Below are 16965 nucleotides of genomic sequence, written 5' to 3'. Positions count from 1 at the left end.
GACTCAGAGAAATTACCTGACCACCCACGGAAAACAAAAACAAAGAAACTAAGTCATGTGGTGCCCTCAAACAAGCCAATCCTGTGGACTGACCAGCATCAACAGGCACTTGAACAGCTGATTGAGTGTTTGCGTCACCCACCAGTCTTAGGTTTCCCTGATTTCACTCAGCCATTTGTTGTACACACTGATGCGTCACACCAAGGCTTGGGAGCAGTTCTCTATCAAAAGCAAGATGGGAAGCTTAGGGTCATTGCTTATGGCTCTCGAACCTTAACAACAGCTGAGAAGAACTATCACTATCACTCAGGCAAGCTAGAATTTCTAGCTCTAAAATGGGCAATCACTGATAAGTTGCATGATTATTTGTACTATGCTCCATCCTTCACTGTATACAGCGATAACAACCCGCTCAGCTACATTCTGTCTACTGCGAAACTGAACGCAACCACTTCCAGGTGGGTTTCAGAATTGGCTGATTTCCACTTCACAATAAAGTACAGGCCAGGCAGAGAGAACGGCGATGCAGATGCGTTGTCAAGGATGCCACTGGATGTAGAGTCACTGATGAGAGAATGTTCTGAGGAGCTTCCACCAGACACCATTGCCGCCACGATACAAGCAGTCGAGGTTCAGAAAGAGGCTGTTGTACCTTGGTCACTTTCAGCTGCAGCTATGTCAGTGTCAGCTGAAGGTGAGACAACCACTGCAACAACCAGCTCGATCCCAAAAGATAGGATAAGAGAAACACAAGAATCTGATCCGGTCATCCGTCCTGTGCTCAATTTCAAACTGTCGGGTTTCAAACCGCCAGTTAAAGAGCAAAAGGAATTCAGTCCAAAGACAAAATGCCTATTCAGAGAATGGGACAAATTGACAATAGACAGTGATGGCATTCTGTACAGAATCACTACAGCCCGCAAGCAGTTAGTTCTACCAGAGCAGTACAAAGGTAAAGTGATGGAAGAGTTGCACAATAACATGGGACACCAAGGTACTGACCGCACTGTATCACTAGTACGTGACCGCTTCTTCTGGCCATATATGCAATCTGACATCGAGCACTATGTGACTAAAACTTGTAGCTGTGTGAAGCAGAAGAAGCCAGCCCATGAAGCAAGAGCTCCTCTGACAAACATTGTGACAACACAGCCATTTGAACTGGTATGTATAGACTTCCTTCATCTCGACAGATGCAAAGGGGGATATGAGTACATCCTCGTGATTGTTGATCATTTTACACGTTTCACTCAAGCCTACGCCACCACTTCAAAGTCAGGTAAAACTGCTGCAAATCTCATCTTCAATGACTTTGCCCTGAAATTTGGGTTCCCGTCCCGCATCCAGCATGACCAAGGGGGAGAATTTGAAAATCAGTTGTTCCATCAGTTAAAGAAACTCAGTGGCATGGCGGGGTCCAGAACAACACCCTACCACCCGATGGGGAATGGTCAAGTGGAACGCATGAACAGAACATTGTTGCAAATGTTAAAGACACTAACTGAGACACAAAGGTCAAATTGGAAGGAGTCTCTGAACAAACTGGTTTATGCCTATAACTGCACCGGTTGCGAAGTGACTGGCTATTCACCATTTTATCTTCTGTTTGGGAGATCACCCAGGCTTCCAGTTGATATGCTCTTTGGATTGTGCACAGAGGCAGGTTCCAGTAACCATCGAGACTACGTGGAGAACTGGAAACGAGGGATGGAAGAAGCATACGCAATTGCAAATGAAAATGCTCAGAAAGCTGCTGAAAGAAGTAAGAAGTACTATGACACTAAAGTTAGGAGTTCAGTGCTACAGCCTGGCGAGCGAGTTCTGATTAAAAACCTGACACCAAGAGGAGGACCAGGCAAACTCCGTAACTATTGGGAGGATACAATTCACACAGTAGTGAGACAAATGGGTTCAGACCTGCCGATTTATGAATTGAGACCAGAAAAGGGTAGGGGACGCTCCAGGGTCCTGCACAGAAACCTGCTCATGTCCTGTGACCACTTACCTTTTGAGACACAACCAGAAATGACCAAAGATGACAAAAGTCTGAAAAAAAGGAGACATCAGCCTGCATCACATCCTCTAGATTCTGATGACAGCGGGGATGAATATGACCTTCATCATGAGCCGCTACAGGTTCCCACATCTCCTACAGTACCTGAGGAGAGGAATGCTGAACCAGCGAGAGAGTGGGAACACAGGCCCCCACCAGTGAAACAGACAGTTGCGGTGCCAGTACCTGATACGCTACCAGCACAGCCTCTTGTTGAAAAGCGGCTGGAGGAGACAACAACAGTTCAAGACCTGCCTGCTGAGGAGATGAACTTGCCTGCTGAAAATTTGCCTGATGATCGTCCACCAAGTGCCTTTCCTTCATTAACTGATGCTGCTGAACCTGAGGAACCAGCCTACCAGCTGCCACAAAGAGAGAGACACCCTCCAAGACGTATCACCTATGATCAGCTTGGTATCCCTTCCTGCTACAGTATCCAGCCACAGTTGTTCCCTGTCTACTCTGCACCATCACTGGTTCCATGGCTGCCATTACTACAGCAATGTTACTTTCAGCCACCTTACATGTATGGGCTTCAGCAAACATGAGGCTACAGAGTTGACATGTTTGACCATGGACTACTGACTGATTTCACAGACTGTCACGAGACAATTTGCAGACTATGCATTTAGATCATTAAAATTGATGGACTGTTTATCAATAGTATGAGAAAGGACTGTTTATGTTATACAGCTGGTCAACAGATATGGACTGTGAATAACTTGTTAGTTAGATTTGAACTGTGACCCCTGCTCAAGTACTACCTTACAGAAGAGGATTTTCGAGGTCCAGTGCATACAGACTGTTGAAGACAATGTTTGTAATGTTGGGACAACATTTATTTTGTCGGGGAGAGTGTGACAGGTTAAAGGAAATACTAATAGCCTGTTATACATTAAACAGTATTAGTAAATTCATAGTATGTGAGGATTTTAAAACATCTAAGGTTAAGAAGATCAGGCATTCAGTATTAGTTGATAGATTAATAACATTTATATAACTGTGTTAAAATCCGTCAAGCATACAAAGGGTACGAATTGTGAGAGGAATGTGTAAACGTTATGTTGATTACTTTATGTTGTCGTGGGTAAAAGTGTTAATCTGTGATCTACTAAATGCTTTAAATCTATGAGCCTGAGATCGATTGCTCTGGTCTCCACTCAAGTTCAGGGAGAATTCGCGGTCTTTTTCTCATTGCACTAAAGTTCTCATGAGTAAACATTCCGTATCACAATTGTGATTCTTTCCCCCCCTTTTTTCAGGTACGTTATTGATGATTAAAAAGAGTAATTTAAATGTAATAACTTGCTAACATGTCAAGAGTGTTTAAGGTTTGTTTTGGTAACATATTGAGGAGGTTCGTTGGGTTTGCAGAGAGTAGTATGAACCGTGCTCGGTTGCAGCTAGCTACGCACTGCTAGGTACTGCTACGTAGCTGCCATTTTATGTCGATTGTGAATGAACCTGTGCATTGTTAATAAGATATTTTGCGGTGATATTTGTGTAATGGTTTTTCAAACACTTTATTGCCTGTTGATAAATGGTGTTTTGGTTTACTGAGTTAAAGCTTTGCTTGACAGTTATATTGAAAATAGTATTTGTTTCAGTGATGTACAGTGTATAGTGTTATGATTTGAATAAGCCTTGTACCCTACAAAACTCTATTTCCTGTAGATCTGTTATTCTGTAAAATGTGTTACTTTTGTAAAATGATTGCACTAAAGTTCTCATGAGTAAACATTCCGTATCACAATTGTGATTCTTCCCCCCCCCCTTTTTCAGGGGTGTAATACATTTGTTTTACAAAACCATTTTTTCTCTTATAGTGATGCCATTCTGTTTTTATTGATATCAGCTCTTTGATCCTCTCATCCAGCTGAGCATCTGACAACAGTGAGTAGGACCTGAAAAGCTGAAAATGACTAAATACAAAAATAACACAAAAAGATACATCAATCAGGAATGTGATCAAATCTAGAGAGGATGTAGAGATCTCCCTCTTGTGTTACAATTGCTTTATTAGATTACAGTAACTTACCTCATGCGCAACTTGACCACAGAGTGCGACACATTGAGAACATCTGCCATTTGTCTGATGGTCATATGACAATCTATGAGGAACTCAAGCTGGTCCTTGGTGATGTGATACCGCCTCCCCTCCAAAGGCGCTTGACAGGACACTGAAATAAAAAAATACAATAAATAATTACAAAATACACTCCTAAAAACTTTAGGTTAAAAGACTATAAGATCACCATATAGAATATAGGAACAACATTATAGGCCAACCAAATGTTTTTTAATTGATTGACTTGGCACAGGAGACTTAACACAGGACAAGTAAAATGATACAATCTCAGCCTTTGCCACACATGCCGTACCAAAAAAAATGATATAAATATAACAACTTGGCATTTTCGTAAGGTTCCCGTTGTTAGATGTCATTTGCCTCTTGTAGGAACTCCTCGGCAACAGCAATTAGATTGCTGGCCATCTCTTCATCAATCAAATGACCACTTGCCCACCGAAGGCTCCGCAACATGGTCTCTAGCCTGAAAAATAGACCGCAGACCCGACGGGTCCAGTGACATTTTATCTGTATGTAGTTCCCCTAAAGTGTTCTCTTGTCTAAACTGTGCCAACTCTGAGCCTCCGACCTATGAAGACAACCGTGCATTGACAGGCGATGCCGTTTTAACTAACGTACTTTAGTTACAAACTAGCTCAAAAAAATTATCTTCATTCAACATCGCTAGCTAGCTAACGTTACTATACAGCAGTAACTAGTTAACGTTTTATAGATTCCATAATTAACGTTAGATTATGAACAATTAACTTTAGCTAGCTATCTTGAGTACAGTTAAATATCAATGGCAGGCAGATTTAACGTATCTTTCTGGCATATGAAATACGAGTGAGAGTGTAATCAATGTGCAATAACTACGTACAAAATTAATGAACGTGTTAAATTATTGTGTGACCTGGAGTCATATTCAGGTCCTGATTACTAAAGAAGCTTATTTGACATGTCAAATAGTGTTATTTGACGTGCATCTTTTTGACACACAAAGACGCAAACGACGTTCCACATTGCTGTCCACTTGCCTCGTTGGCGCCGACTGGCTGGGATTTGTAAAGCAGACTTTCACAGTATCCTCAGAGTCCGATATTCCTTTGATTTCGTCTTTCAGTTGAAGCAGACAAGACATTCCCTCATCCTCTGATTCCATTAAATCTTCCTTCAATTTGGCTCTTTCCTTTTACTTCAGTCATCTACACCTCCTATTCCACAACTACACACAAGTGCCGTAAATTGTCCTCAGTTAAAGTCCATAAACTCTGTTCGATTTCATCCAACAACGTTTCCCTCTCTCGACTCATATTGTCCTACTCATGTGGCAACAACGACAATGCAGGCAATGGCAAGATAGCTACACTCCGTTAGGTGGTTAGCCTGCTAACGTTAGCTAGCTAGCTACTCTCCCAATGTCTCTCACTCGTTGTCCGTTCCAGGAATATGGGCCGGTGCTCACATGAAAATACATCTCAGCGGTGCCTCCAAATTTGTTACCCTTCCAATGAGCTTATCATATAAACTACAACGCGAAAAGTACTGTGTACTCCACTTTTTATCATGTCAGCACAGGTAACAACCGTTGACAGTCTTTCTTTAGTTTTCATTCTTACTCTTCCCAATTCACTTAAACTATATTTCTTTTATTTCCCATGGGCTTCACCAGAGTACCCCCTAGTGGCTGGAACTGTATTAAGCACCTTACATTTAAATGGTACCTGATTCAAAAGTTGTGGACAGAAATGTGGGTATACTATAATACAAGTTCAAATAAAATAATGACAAGCACATCTTGTTCTTTTTGAATTCAGGTTTTATTAAGTAAGGGTAGCTTGGTGATCATGGCTACGTGTAACAGTATTGAGATCCCCTCTGGGACCAGAACTGGAATGAGTATTACTAAACCAATATACCCTCAACTATACAGACACACAAGAAGGTAGTGCTGCTGACCTGGGTTCAGGACCCACTAGGGGAGTCACCCTACATTCTAAGGGGCGGCACGTAGCCTCAAGGTTAGATCATTGGGCCAGTTACCGAAAGGTTGCTGGCTCAAATTCCATAGCCGACAAAGTGGGAAAATAAATAATAATGTCGCTGTGCCTTTGAGCAAGGCACTTGTGGGTGTCTCAGGGGGAGTTGGGATATGCAAAAAAAAAAAAACATTTCCATTGCACAATTGTGTGTAAATTAAAATGCTCCATCATTCTTGCCAATGCAGGTTCGTAGTGTTGTAATACTGCTGTAATACTGTAGCTACTCTTTGACTGGAGTTGGGTCTTGATAGGAGAGACTGAGTAAGAAGTAGTAAAGCCCCTGCCACCCAGGAGCTCTCAAACCTCCTGTTCTAAGTCCTCTGTGAACTTCCTGACCTTGAACAAGACCTCCATGTTGACTGTGGGTTGCGTGGTATATAGTGAGGGCAGCATGTCGGACTGGAGGGCAGAGGGACACACACAGAAGAGAAACAAAATCATGAGCATGGTTCTGCAATTACACAAATGTGAGAGTCAGTTTGCAATGCCTGGATGTGTATGTTGAAACAGCATGTTCCAGTATGTTTGTGAACAGTGAATGTGAGTATGTCTGTGCTGTGAATGTGTGTTTCTCACCATGCAGATGGGCTACAGCAGCTTGTCGCTAGGCACATCCATCCAGGTCAATTCTATGGCAGCCGGGTCACCTGGCGAGCACGGGGTCAGAAGGTCATCCACCATCAATTGATTGGTGGCACAGGATGGCCCTCGCACCTAGAGTACCATCACAAACAACAAAATCTCTTAAAATCTCCTAAATTGTAGAGAAAGAGATTCACCTTTAGTGTGCTGTACAAGAGTGGACTTCAATAGAGTTACCATACAGTATTAGTAGAAACTTTTTTAATAAATCACAAATGACTGAAATTACAGTATAGACAGATAGTCCTCATATTATTATATTTCTACAATGTCAAAAGTGTGTATTATTTGCAACGAAACTGAACCCGTTTGCAAATAATTAACTCTGAGACGTCAATAGGGATCTGAGCATGGTACTTTCAAGTTAGGCCTACCTTTCCACCCCAGACCGAGTAGGCCTACTGACGCAGAAAAATGTAAGCTTCAACTGCTGGCTAATCTTCTTCCATGGCTTAACCCAACGAGAGGTCAAAAGTGTTTTCCAAAAAGCTGTCTAGGGTTACATTTATTTTATTGTTCAGAACGTGAATAGCTTAATCAATTGATAGTGACAGAATTAGATTATTTCCAAATTAAACAACAATCCCAATATGCAGAGTCACGTCTTTCCCGGGTATTCCTATTACATCCGTTTAATTTTCTTCAAAATCTTAAACTAACAGTGTACTTTTTGCCCTTTTCTTTAAGAAAAGGTAGGCCTATGGCATACCCTCTCATACATAATAGCTGTAAGTCTTAACAGATAAAGAGGTGGGCTATTTAAAGAGTGCATGGCGGGTGGAGGAATTGACTAACATATCTATGGATATAGCAGCCTATAGCCTCTTTTCATCTGTCAAACAGGTAGACCTACCTCTTATTTCTTAAATAGGAAGAAATAGGCTGCAACACATATCCCTAATTAAAATGAAGACGTTTAAAATGAATAATGTTTACTCAAATTTGCAAACTTTCAGCACCATGAGCTGTCCATTTCCGATTGATTGTGCCGTGGCTGCTGCTTCAAGTTTCAGCACCACAATGTAAGTTACTCGAATCTGACTTCTTGTGAGGTCAATAACTCTGATAAACCTTTTTTGATATACTCAGAGCACCGTTATTAGCATGTTTTAACCACTCCTTCATTATTACTGAAACAGGATTCAAAGTGGTAAATATAAAGATCCAGTCCATAAAAAAATTGGAGGCCCCTTACACTTCAGTGTTGTGATGCAAAAATGCTAGCAAGATGTATAGCGCATAGAATTAAAAGGTATTGTCGGACATTATTAATTATAATCAGACATGTTTTTTACATGGACAATATATTTGAGATCATTGAGGCCCATGTTGACAAGATGTTGGGGAATCACTGGAGGGGAATATTGACCAACTGAGCATCTCAGTGTACATCTCAATAAACACAATAGGTGTTTTGTTACATTTCAGTCCTCTGTGAAATATTTAAAGTGTCATATTGGGGTGCAAACTCAACAATGAATACATTTAAACTATATCTGACATGTTACTGTTGTCTTCTTATTTAAGCCACTGACCATGTGTGTGAGGTGTAAACAGGATGTACATACATGGGAATAAACACATGACATAGAAAATAAAAATATTGACATTTAGGAATTCAAAATGCATCTAAATATATTTTGTTCTGTCTATGGAATACATTAAAAAAAACTGGACATTTTTTTTATATGTGTATAAAATATACTTGTCTGTACAGTAAGTAAATGCAGGAAATCAAAATGCACAAAAATATGTTTTTGTAATGTCTAAAATAAAATATATGTGTATAATATATACTTGTCAGTAAGTAAAACAATGCAGAAGCAATAAGCATTGTAAACGATGATAGAACACATCAAATTAATGTGAACATGAGGACACAAAGGAGAGATTTAATTAAAAGATCTTCTTTTAATAGATTTTTAATGCTGAAGTTTTTTAATGCTGAAAAAATCTATGTATGGCAAATCCACTCTGGGCAAATGGCCTGTTGGTCAAAAATAAAAAATAGTTAACATTCTTGCTACTTCAGCCATTTGCTATGTTAAAGTAAACTCTCAGTTAATGATGAATGAATAAAATTTGGAAGGATTTTTCAGAGTCATACCTCAGTAGGGTAGAGTGTCAGGTGGCACAACCATTGGTGCCATGAGGTCAAAGTGTGAAGGAGGGAGCAAGCCAGAGAGCTGTCTAGTAAGCAGTCCAGGCCCATGGCTTGGAGGCTTTGAGTTGGTCCTATCATTGTAATTCATTGTAGGGTATCTGCTGCCCCATAGACCTGCTGGTAGTTTTGGAAGGTGTTAGCAGGAGATCACCAGGGACATCTATGATTGGCTGACACAGTCTTGGTTAAACCACATGTATTCTAAAGCAATATTCACCTGCTTTCATAGAGTAAGGATTTACTCCTTTGGGGACACTGCCAGTGTTCCCCTGATATCCATATGTCCCCATCGGTGGAGGTGGTGGTACACACTTGTTCTGTAAAACACATCAACACATTTTCCAAATTGTTAGTAATATTATCAGTTGAAATACAATGGTTGTTCACTATTTTTAATTTAATTGAATTTAAGTATGTACCTCAACCTTGGGCTCAGTTCTGTTAACCCATCTGTGCAGAGTTGGATCCCAGACAATCTGAGGAAGAAGATATTAGCAATGTGAAGCAAGCCACAACATTTTTTTTTTTTTAAATCCACTCCATTGTCTCTACATAGAATATAGTGTTAAGAACCAGTTCCTGGGCCTCCCGGGTGGCGCAGTGGTCTAGGGCACTGCATCGCAGTGCTAACTGCGCCACCAGAGCCTCTGGGTTCGCGCCCAGGCTCTGTCGCAGCCGGCCGCGACCGGGAGGTCCGTGGGGCGACGCACAATTGGCATAGCGTCTTCCGGGGTAGGGAGGGTTTGGCCGGTAGGGATATCCTTGTCTCATCGCGCTCCAGCGACTCCTGTGGCGGGCCGGGCGCAGTGCGCGCCAGCCAAGGGGGCCAGGTACACGGTGTTTCCTCCGACACATTGGTGCGGCTGGCTTCCGGGTTAAGAAGCAGTACGGCTGGTTGGGTTGTGCTTCGGAGGACGCATGGCTTTCGACCTTCGTCTCTCCCGAGCCCGTACGGGAGTTGTAGCGATGAGACAAGGTAGTAATTACTAGCGATTGGATACCACGAAAATTGGGGAGAAAATGGGATAAAAAAATTAAATTTAAAAAAATAAATAAATAAATAAAAAACAGTTCCTTACAGATCTGTCTTTGTCCTCAGGTAGATGAACCTCCTTCTTAGCTCTTCCACTCCCAAAGACCCAGCTGAGCCAGCCTCCACTGTTATTGTGAACAGCAGGGGTCTCGGGCTCGGCCACCGGCCGGCTGCCAGTCTGGAACTGAGGGTTGGCATCAGAGTGTTCCGGCTTGGTGATGGACATCATAGCAGGATGCTCAACATATCTAAGTCGGACATCTGTAATAAGTGGGAGAAGTCAGGCCACTCTGCTCATGTCACCATACAGAACAATTACTGGCTGACAGGTAGGAACGTCTCGCTCTGATACTCTGTTACAACCCAATCTTAACCTACACGCAGTCACAGGGATTACTGGGAGGTTACTCCAGGACTCTGCAATCGCATTGTTTTGGTTGCAAAATCAACAATCCCCTGCATATTATGTGAGGGCTTACAAATTTGACCAATCACCAAACTATTTCTGCATAAAATAGTCACATCATCACAATATTATCGCATTGAACTGACCCATTACCACAGTACAAAAAGAGGGCTCGCAATTTCAACCAATCACCGCACATTTACTGCATAATATGGTTCAATCAAGCCACACGTCAACACAGTTTTGTCCCTTGTCAGCGCATTTTTGCAACAAATTGGACAAAACAATTGCATATTGCTATGCAAAATGTCATAATTGTCGCTGCAAAATCTAGCATATTTAATATTTAAAAAATTCTTGCGAAATCCTGGAGAGATTCAAGGAAGTATGAAAATGTATACACTCACTGCTGTAAGTAGCTCTGGATAAGAGCGTCTGCTAAATGACTAAAATGTAAAAGTAAAATGTAGCTAAACCTGTGTTATGTAGAAAATGTATGAAAGTATTACAGATATACAGTCACATGAGCCATACATTTAACCTATCACAACTTATTATCAAGCTATCACTATGGTCATTTCTTTACTAATTAGGTAAGGTTAAGTGACCTCTTCTCTTGGAATAGAAATCCACAGGTGGAGGACACGCTCCACCAATCATTTTCCACAGTGGTGCCACCATGGGGATGATGGGAGGTGGTTGTGGATGATTGTTTTCATTCATCACAGGGACACTGGCTGTGAGGAGGATCTCCTCCCTCTCTGCAGGGACACTAGCCTTTGGGACAATCCACTCCCTGTGCGCAGGGACGCTGGCCTTTGGGAAGATTCCCTTCCTCTGCGCAGTGACACTGGCTATCAGGAATCTCAACTTCCTTTGTGCAGGGGTGAGTTGTGATGCTCTGAGGAGCTTATTCTTCTGATAGTAGCTGATGGAAGAAGCTGCTGGAAGAATCCCCTCCCTCTGTGCAGGGATGAGGCCTGATGCTCGGAGGAGCCCCTTCCTATGTGCAGGGATGAGGCCTGATGCTCTGAAGATCTCCTCCCTCTGCGCAGTGATGCTAGCTGCTCGGAGAACCCCCTCCCTCTGTGCAGGGACAATGGCTGACTGGTGAATCTCCTCCCTTGGTGCAGGGACACTTGATGTTTGGAGAATCCCCTCCCTCTGTGCAGGGACACTGGCTGTTTGGAGGATCTCCTCCCTCTCAGCAGGAACACTAGCCTTTGGTACAATCCCCTCCCTGTGCGCAGGGACGCTGGCCATTGGGACGATTCCCTCCCTCTGCGCAGTGACACTGGCTGTTTGGAGGATCCCTTCCCTCCGTGCAGGGATGAGGCCTGATGATCGGAGTATCTCCTCCCTCTGTGCATTGATGCTGGCGGCTGAGAGAATCCCCTCCCTCTGTGCAGGGACACTGGCTGTTTGGAGGATCCCCTCCCTCTGTGCAGTGATGAGGCCTGACGAAATGAGGATCTCCTCCCTCTGTGCATTGATGCTGGCGGCTGAGAGAATCCCCTCCCTCTGTGCAGGGACACTGGCTGTTTGGAGGATCTCCTCACTCTGTGCAGGGACACTGGCTGTTAGGAGGATCCCCTCACTCTGTGCTCCTCACTCTGTGCAGGGACACTGGCTGTTTGGAGGATCTCCTCACTCTGTGCAGGGACACTGGCTGTTTGGAGGATCCCCTCACTCTGTGCAGGGACACTGGCTGTTTGGAGGACCCCCTCACTCTGTGCAGGGACACTGGCTGTTTGGAGGATCCCCTCCCTCTGTGCAGTGATGAGGCCTGACGAAATGAGGATCTCCTCCCTCTGTGCATTGATGCTGGCTGCTGAGAGAATCCCCTCCCTCTGTGCAGGGACACTGGCTGTTTGGAGGATCCCCTCCCTCTGTGCAGTGATGAGGCCTGACGAAATGAGGATCTCCTCCCTCTGTGCATTGATGCTGGCTGCTGAGAGAATCCCCTCCCTCTGTGCAGGGACACTGGCTGTTTGGAGGATACCCTCCCTATGTGACGGGATGAGGCCTGATGCTCGGACGATCTCCTCCCTCTGCACAGCAACTTCGGCTGCTGTGATGATCTGCAGGTATAATATAGAGCATATAGTCATTCCCTAAAAAATCAACCACTTGGAATCTATAACGTCATTGGGTCGGCAGCGTAGCCTAGTGGTTAGAGTGTTGGACTAATAACCGAAAGGTTGCAAAATCAAATCACTGAGCTGACAAGATACAAATCTTTCGTTCTGCCCCTTAACAAGGCAGTTCCTAGACCTTCATTGAAAAAAAATATTTGTTCTTAACTGACTTGCCTAAGTAAATAAAGGTAAAAAATAATTACACATACACTGAGTGTGTTAAACATTAAGAACACCTTCTCTTTCTGTGACATGGACTAATCAGGTGAAAGCTATAATCCCTTATTGATATCAATTGTTAAATCTTCTTCTCAGTGTAGATGAATGTGAGGAGACAGGTTACATAATGCTTTTTAGACAATTGAGACATGAATTGTGTATGAGTGTCATTCAGAGGGTGAATAAGCAAGACAAAAGATTTAAGTCCCTTTTAACAGAGTATGGTAGTAGGTGCCTGGTGCACCGGTTTGTGTCAAGAACTGCAATGCTGTTGTGTTTTTCACGATCAACAGTTTTCCCTGAGTATCAAGAATGGTCCACCACCAAGGGGTGACAACTCAATAGGAAGGTGTTCTTAATGTTTTGTTCACTCAGTGTAGATCAATCCATAGCATATACTTTCATTTGTATGTGTGCTGATACTGTAAATACACAAATTATATTAATGTTATCTACAATATATTATAATACCGTAAGCCTCCCTGCTGCAGGGGCATTTCCTCCTACAATTTTGAGTTGATTTTCTTCACTTTAGCAATATTTTGTATCTTTGTTAATTTTCACATTTATTGTGTTTGGAATGACACTGTTACTACAGCATTTGATGTAAGTATGTAGGATAATTACCCATAATGCTCACTGACTGAACATTCAAAATTACCATGGCAATTATTGACGCATTCACATGCCATCGGAAACTTGGAACCTCAGAGTTAAATGAATGTAAGTTATTAGCGTAGATCTTCCTACTGGTTGATTCTGATACTTCACAAGTGGGAAACTTGAAATCATCATTCCATAACGAGTCAGAAATGTCAGAATTTCCTAGTTCCGACTTGAAGGGCCTTCTATGATGTAGGGCAGGTCAGTAAGCAAATTATTTAACTGTGCCCAGTCGCACACAGACTTTTATGGTCACGCAAGTTGCCACCGGTGGATTCAAAATGAGTAGCCTAACAATTATTTACCTGGTACTAGGTACATTTGCAACCAAATTATTTTTCTGTGATAAATCAATAATAGTTGCACACATAGGGTAACAGTGAGCAATGAGCAAGATAACCATAGACGGGAAGTTGACAATAGCTTATTATTAGTGTAAAGAAATTGTATTTCTATGGTTGCAGTCCTCAAAGATTGAATTGCATTGAATTGAATTAATCAGATCCAATGATTTACCGCCAATAGGGTGGGGTACCGCTAGTCATCATTATTATAATCACCATCTCAATCCATATCACCATACCATCATAGACCTATTCTTCTGTATCTGAGACTCATCTGACACTACCTTAGATATGGCAGTCTGCAACTCAATACACTGCCCCTGCATGGTGTTCAGCGTCCCCTGCATGTGGTTAATCGACTGCTTAACATCGTTCAGCAGGATCTGAATCTCAAGCCTGCAAGAAATCAGGTGGTTCAACATACTGAGATGATGAGAGGCTTCAGACCATGCCCATTGGACCATCTTTAGAATTCTTTCTCACTTAACACCAATCTTATTAGGAATGTAACTTTGTGCATATGATGTTACTATAGTGTTATTTAGAAGAAAAAAAGTGTACTTTGTCAGGCGCCTAAAGGATGACGGGTTGTCTCCCTGCTCGAGTGAGCTCTGCTGGCAGGTCTTGCTCACTGTTGGAGGAACGGGAGCCAAATTAGAGGAAAAATATCTATGGTTGTTCAGCAATGAAACATTCATGGCATAATGAGCACTGTGAAAAGAACATTCATGGCACTGTGAAAAGAACAACAACAGCTGGGGTTTACTTTCTCAAATGTAGATAATGTAATACAGTCTTTAAACCCATCAGAAATGTAGTGCTTACCTCCATGAAAATATTGGCCCCTGTTATTTTGGGCAGCACTGTCCCAATGTTGACAACTAGTTCCGACTTGTGATGAGAAGGTCTTGATGAAACGATCAAGTCAACATTTTGTTAGACATTTCAGAGATAGCATTAACAATTGTACATGAGACAGTGCTTCCAGATATTGAGGTATCTTCCTTCTGAGGTATGTCAAAAAAATCTGGTGTGTGAGTACTCACATGAAAGGTATCCATGATTCTTGATTAAGCCAATCATGTATGTGATTACCATCCTATGGATCAGGAGCTGGAATTATTGCTACACAGCTTTCAGGCGACTTTATGTCTTGGACCTGGATGAATAATTGAAATACAAGTAATATTGTGAATTTGTGATGCATAATTGCCAATTTAATTTGGAATAATCCATCAGTTATTTGTTTTGACAGTCAAAACAACTAACTTTTAAGATTAATCACTTGTCTTGAGTAACTTGACTTGAGTAACTTGAGTTGACGGAAATAGCAACTTTATATTCTGACCTGATTTGTGCAATGCCTAATGTATAATCTATGCATGTTATTGGCTCATCATAGTATATAGCAGAGGGTGTAATAGTCCAAAAACAGCATTGGCCATTGGACTGCTCAGTCAAAACAACTAACTTTTACGATTAATCACTTGACTGGAGTAACTTGAGTTCGGAACTAAAAGATTAAAAGTAGGCTATAGTTTGACTCATATCCTTACCTTGGACAAGCGTATCTAAAAAGCCTATCCAGTCGTGGGTGAAGATATCTTTAGGCAGATAAAAGCGCGGTACGGTTTGAGACACGCTCGGTATTGTGAATCTGTCACAATTATATAAAAGCACGTTTTCATTTATAATTTACGTTGTAGAATGACCTGCAAGCCAATCAGAATCTAGTTTTAAACAATACCGTGGTTTCCATGGAACGTCACAAACATATTCGGCCACTTGCGTCACAGATTACAGTCAGTGAACATGGGTTTAATAGCTATATTGGCTATATGTACCGTATATGCACATCGTATTGAATTGAGATTACATTTACTGCACCACTGAAACTATTTAGCCTAATCCTATGAGAATCATATGTCAAATGTCAGAATCATGGCACATGAAAACATAATGAAATTGACTGCAGATTATAAAATTCACTGTGACACAATAAACCCACTTTGCATCAATGTTTTTTCCATGTAATTTCGATGAAATTACGTTGAACTAACATGGAATAAAAATGTAATTGATGTATGTGCCCATTGGGAAGAGATCAATTCGAAATGATTGAATACATACAGTATTACCAAGAAAGAGGTAAAGAAATTGCTTCGAAAAACTTTTGAAAAAGTCTAATTTCCCTGGGCCGCCCATACGTAAAATGTATGTACGCATTACTGTAAATCGTTTTGGATGAAAGCGTCTGCTTTCAAATCTCTGACTCTCACACATAGTTACAATCTCGCGATGTTTAATTCTGGCGCTTTTACGTTTGCGGGATTTTGTTTAGTAAATGATGCGCAGGAGAGCTACATGAAATCAGCGACATTCCAAATCGAGCAAAAAGCTTCAAATTATAAGTCCATCGTTTACTTGAACACATCACACATTTGTTCTGTTTCGTTTCTCTGATCTCTGAAAAGTAATTTAGGTTTTCAGTATTCTTTATGAAATAATATCTGGAGTAATAGTTTAATTTCCATTCCACTAGATGGCAATATCCCCTATGCTACTCCCTGTCAGGGGTCTGAGGATTCTGAAACAAAATAGTCTAGGCTCTTGAAACGCATCGGTGCGTTGGTAGATGTGCTGTACATTGTTATAAACACTTATTACACTGCTATAGACTTTTATTATCAATGTAATTCACTGTTATAAACACATACTACATTATAAATGATGATCCTGTGTAGAGAATGCCGATCCCACCAGGGTTGTGGGTTTGATTCCCGGGGCAACCCATACGTAAAATGTATGTGCAAATGACTGTAAATCGCTTTGGATGAAAGCATCTGCTAAATGGCATATATTATGATTACATTGTTTAAACAACAGGCCTACAATGTGAAAGTCTATTGCTTTTTCAAATGAATATTTGTGTTGGAACTTCACATCAGTTGGAAAGGCAGCACATGTATCTGTTTATGTTACCCTTCCAATGAGCTTATCATATAAACTACAACGCGAAAAGTACAGTTCACTTCACTTTTAATCATGTCAGCACAGGTAACAGCCGTCTACAGACTTTCTTCAGTTTTTCATTCTTACTTTTCCCAATTCACTTAAACTATATTTCTTTATTTCCCATGGGCTTCACCAGAGTACCACCTAGTGGCTGGAATACAACTGTACTAAGACCCAT

At 41.6% G+C, this 16965-nt stretch overlaps 2 protein-coding genes across 2 annotated transcripts; both read right to left on the bottom strand.

The window, feature by feature from the left end:
* Nucleotides 1-8525: 8525 nt before the first annotated feature.
* Nucleotides 8526-11981, bottom strand: LOC129848569 (microtubule-actin cross-linking factor 1, isoforms 6/7-like). Its single transcript, XM_055915732.1, has 6 exons — nt 11017-11981; nt 10049-10263; nt 9389-9445; nt 9187-9286; nt 8913-9086; nt 8526-8792 (listed from the first exon to the last, which is right to left on the bottom strand). Exons 1-5 carry the CDS (start codon nt 11669-11671, stop codon nt 8914-8916), a joined length of 1200 nt encoding a protein of 399 aa, XP_055771707.1. The 5' UTR covers nt 11672-11981; the 3' UTR covers nt 8526-8792; nt 8913.
* Nucleotides 11982-12002: 21 nt separating this feature from the next.
* Nucleotides 12003-15640, bottom strand: LOC129848571 (uncharacterized). Its single transcript, XM_055915733.1, has 4 exons — nt 14819-15640; nt 14598-14679; nt 14334-14403; nt 12003-12489 (listed from the first exon to the last, which is right to left on the bottom strand). Exons 1-4 carry the CDS (start codon nt 14831-14833, stop codon nt 12003-12005), a joined length of 654 nt encoding a protein of 217 aa, XP_055771708.1. The 5' UTR covers nt 14834-15640.
* Nucleotides 15641-16965: the final 1325 nt, after the last annotated feature.

Source organism: Salvelinus fontinalis, unplaced genomic scaffold (assembly GCF_029448725.1).
Source record: "Salvelinus fontinalis isolate EN_2023a unplaced genomic scaffold, ASM2944872v1 scaffold_1072, whole genome shotgun sequence".
Taxonomy (NCBI): domain Eukaryota; kingdom Metazoa; phylum Chordata; class Actinopteri; order Salmoniformes; family Salmonidae; genus Salvelinus; species Salvelinus fontinalis.
Note: the sequence above shows the minus strand (reverse complement) of the source record. Positions and strands in the feature narration are given on the sequence as shown.

Coding starts and splice junctions, on each gene's coding strand:
- LOC129848571 (XM_055915733.1), bottom strand. Junction 14,404..14,597: donor GGGCCAATATTTTCATGGAG/GTAAGCACTACA, acceptor TTCCTCCAACAG/TGAGCAAGACCTGCCAGCAG. Junction 12,490..14,333: donor TCCTTTAGGCGCCTGACAAA/GTACACTTTTTT, acceptor TTATACCTGCAG/ATCATCACAGCAGCCGAAGT.
- LOC129848569 (XM_055915732.1), bottom strand. CDS start 11,671: ATGGCCAGCGTCCCTGCGCACAGGGAGGGGATTGTACCAAAGGCTAGT. Junction 9,446..10,048: donor CTGAGGACAAAGACAGATCT/GTAAGGAACTGT, acceptor CTTCTTCCTCAG/ATTGTCTGGGATCCAACTCT. Junction 9,287..9,388: donor GAACTGAGCCCAAGGTTGAG/GTACATACTTAA, acceptor TGTGTTTTACAG/AACAAGTGTGTACCACCACC.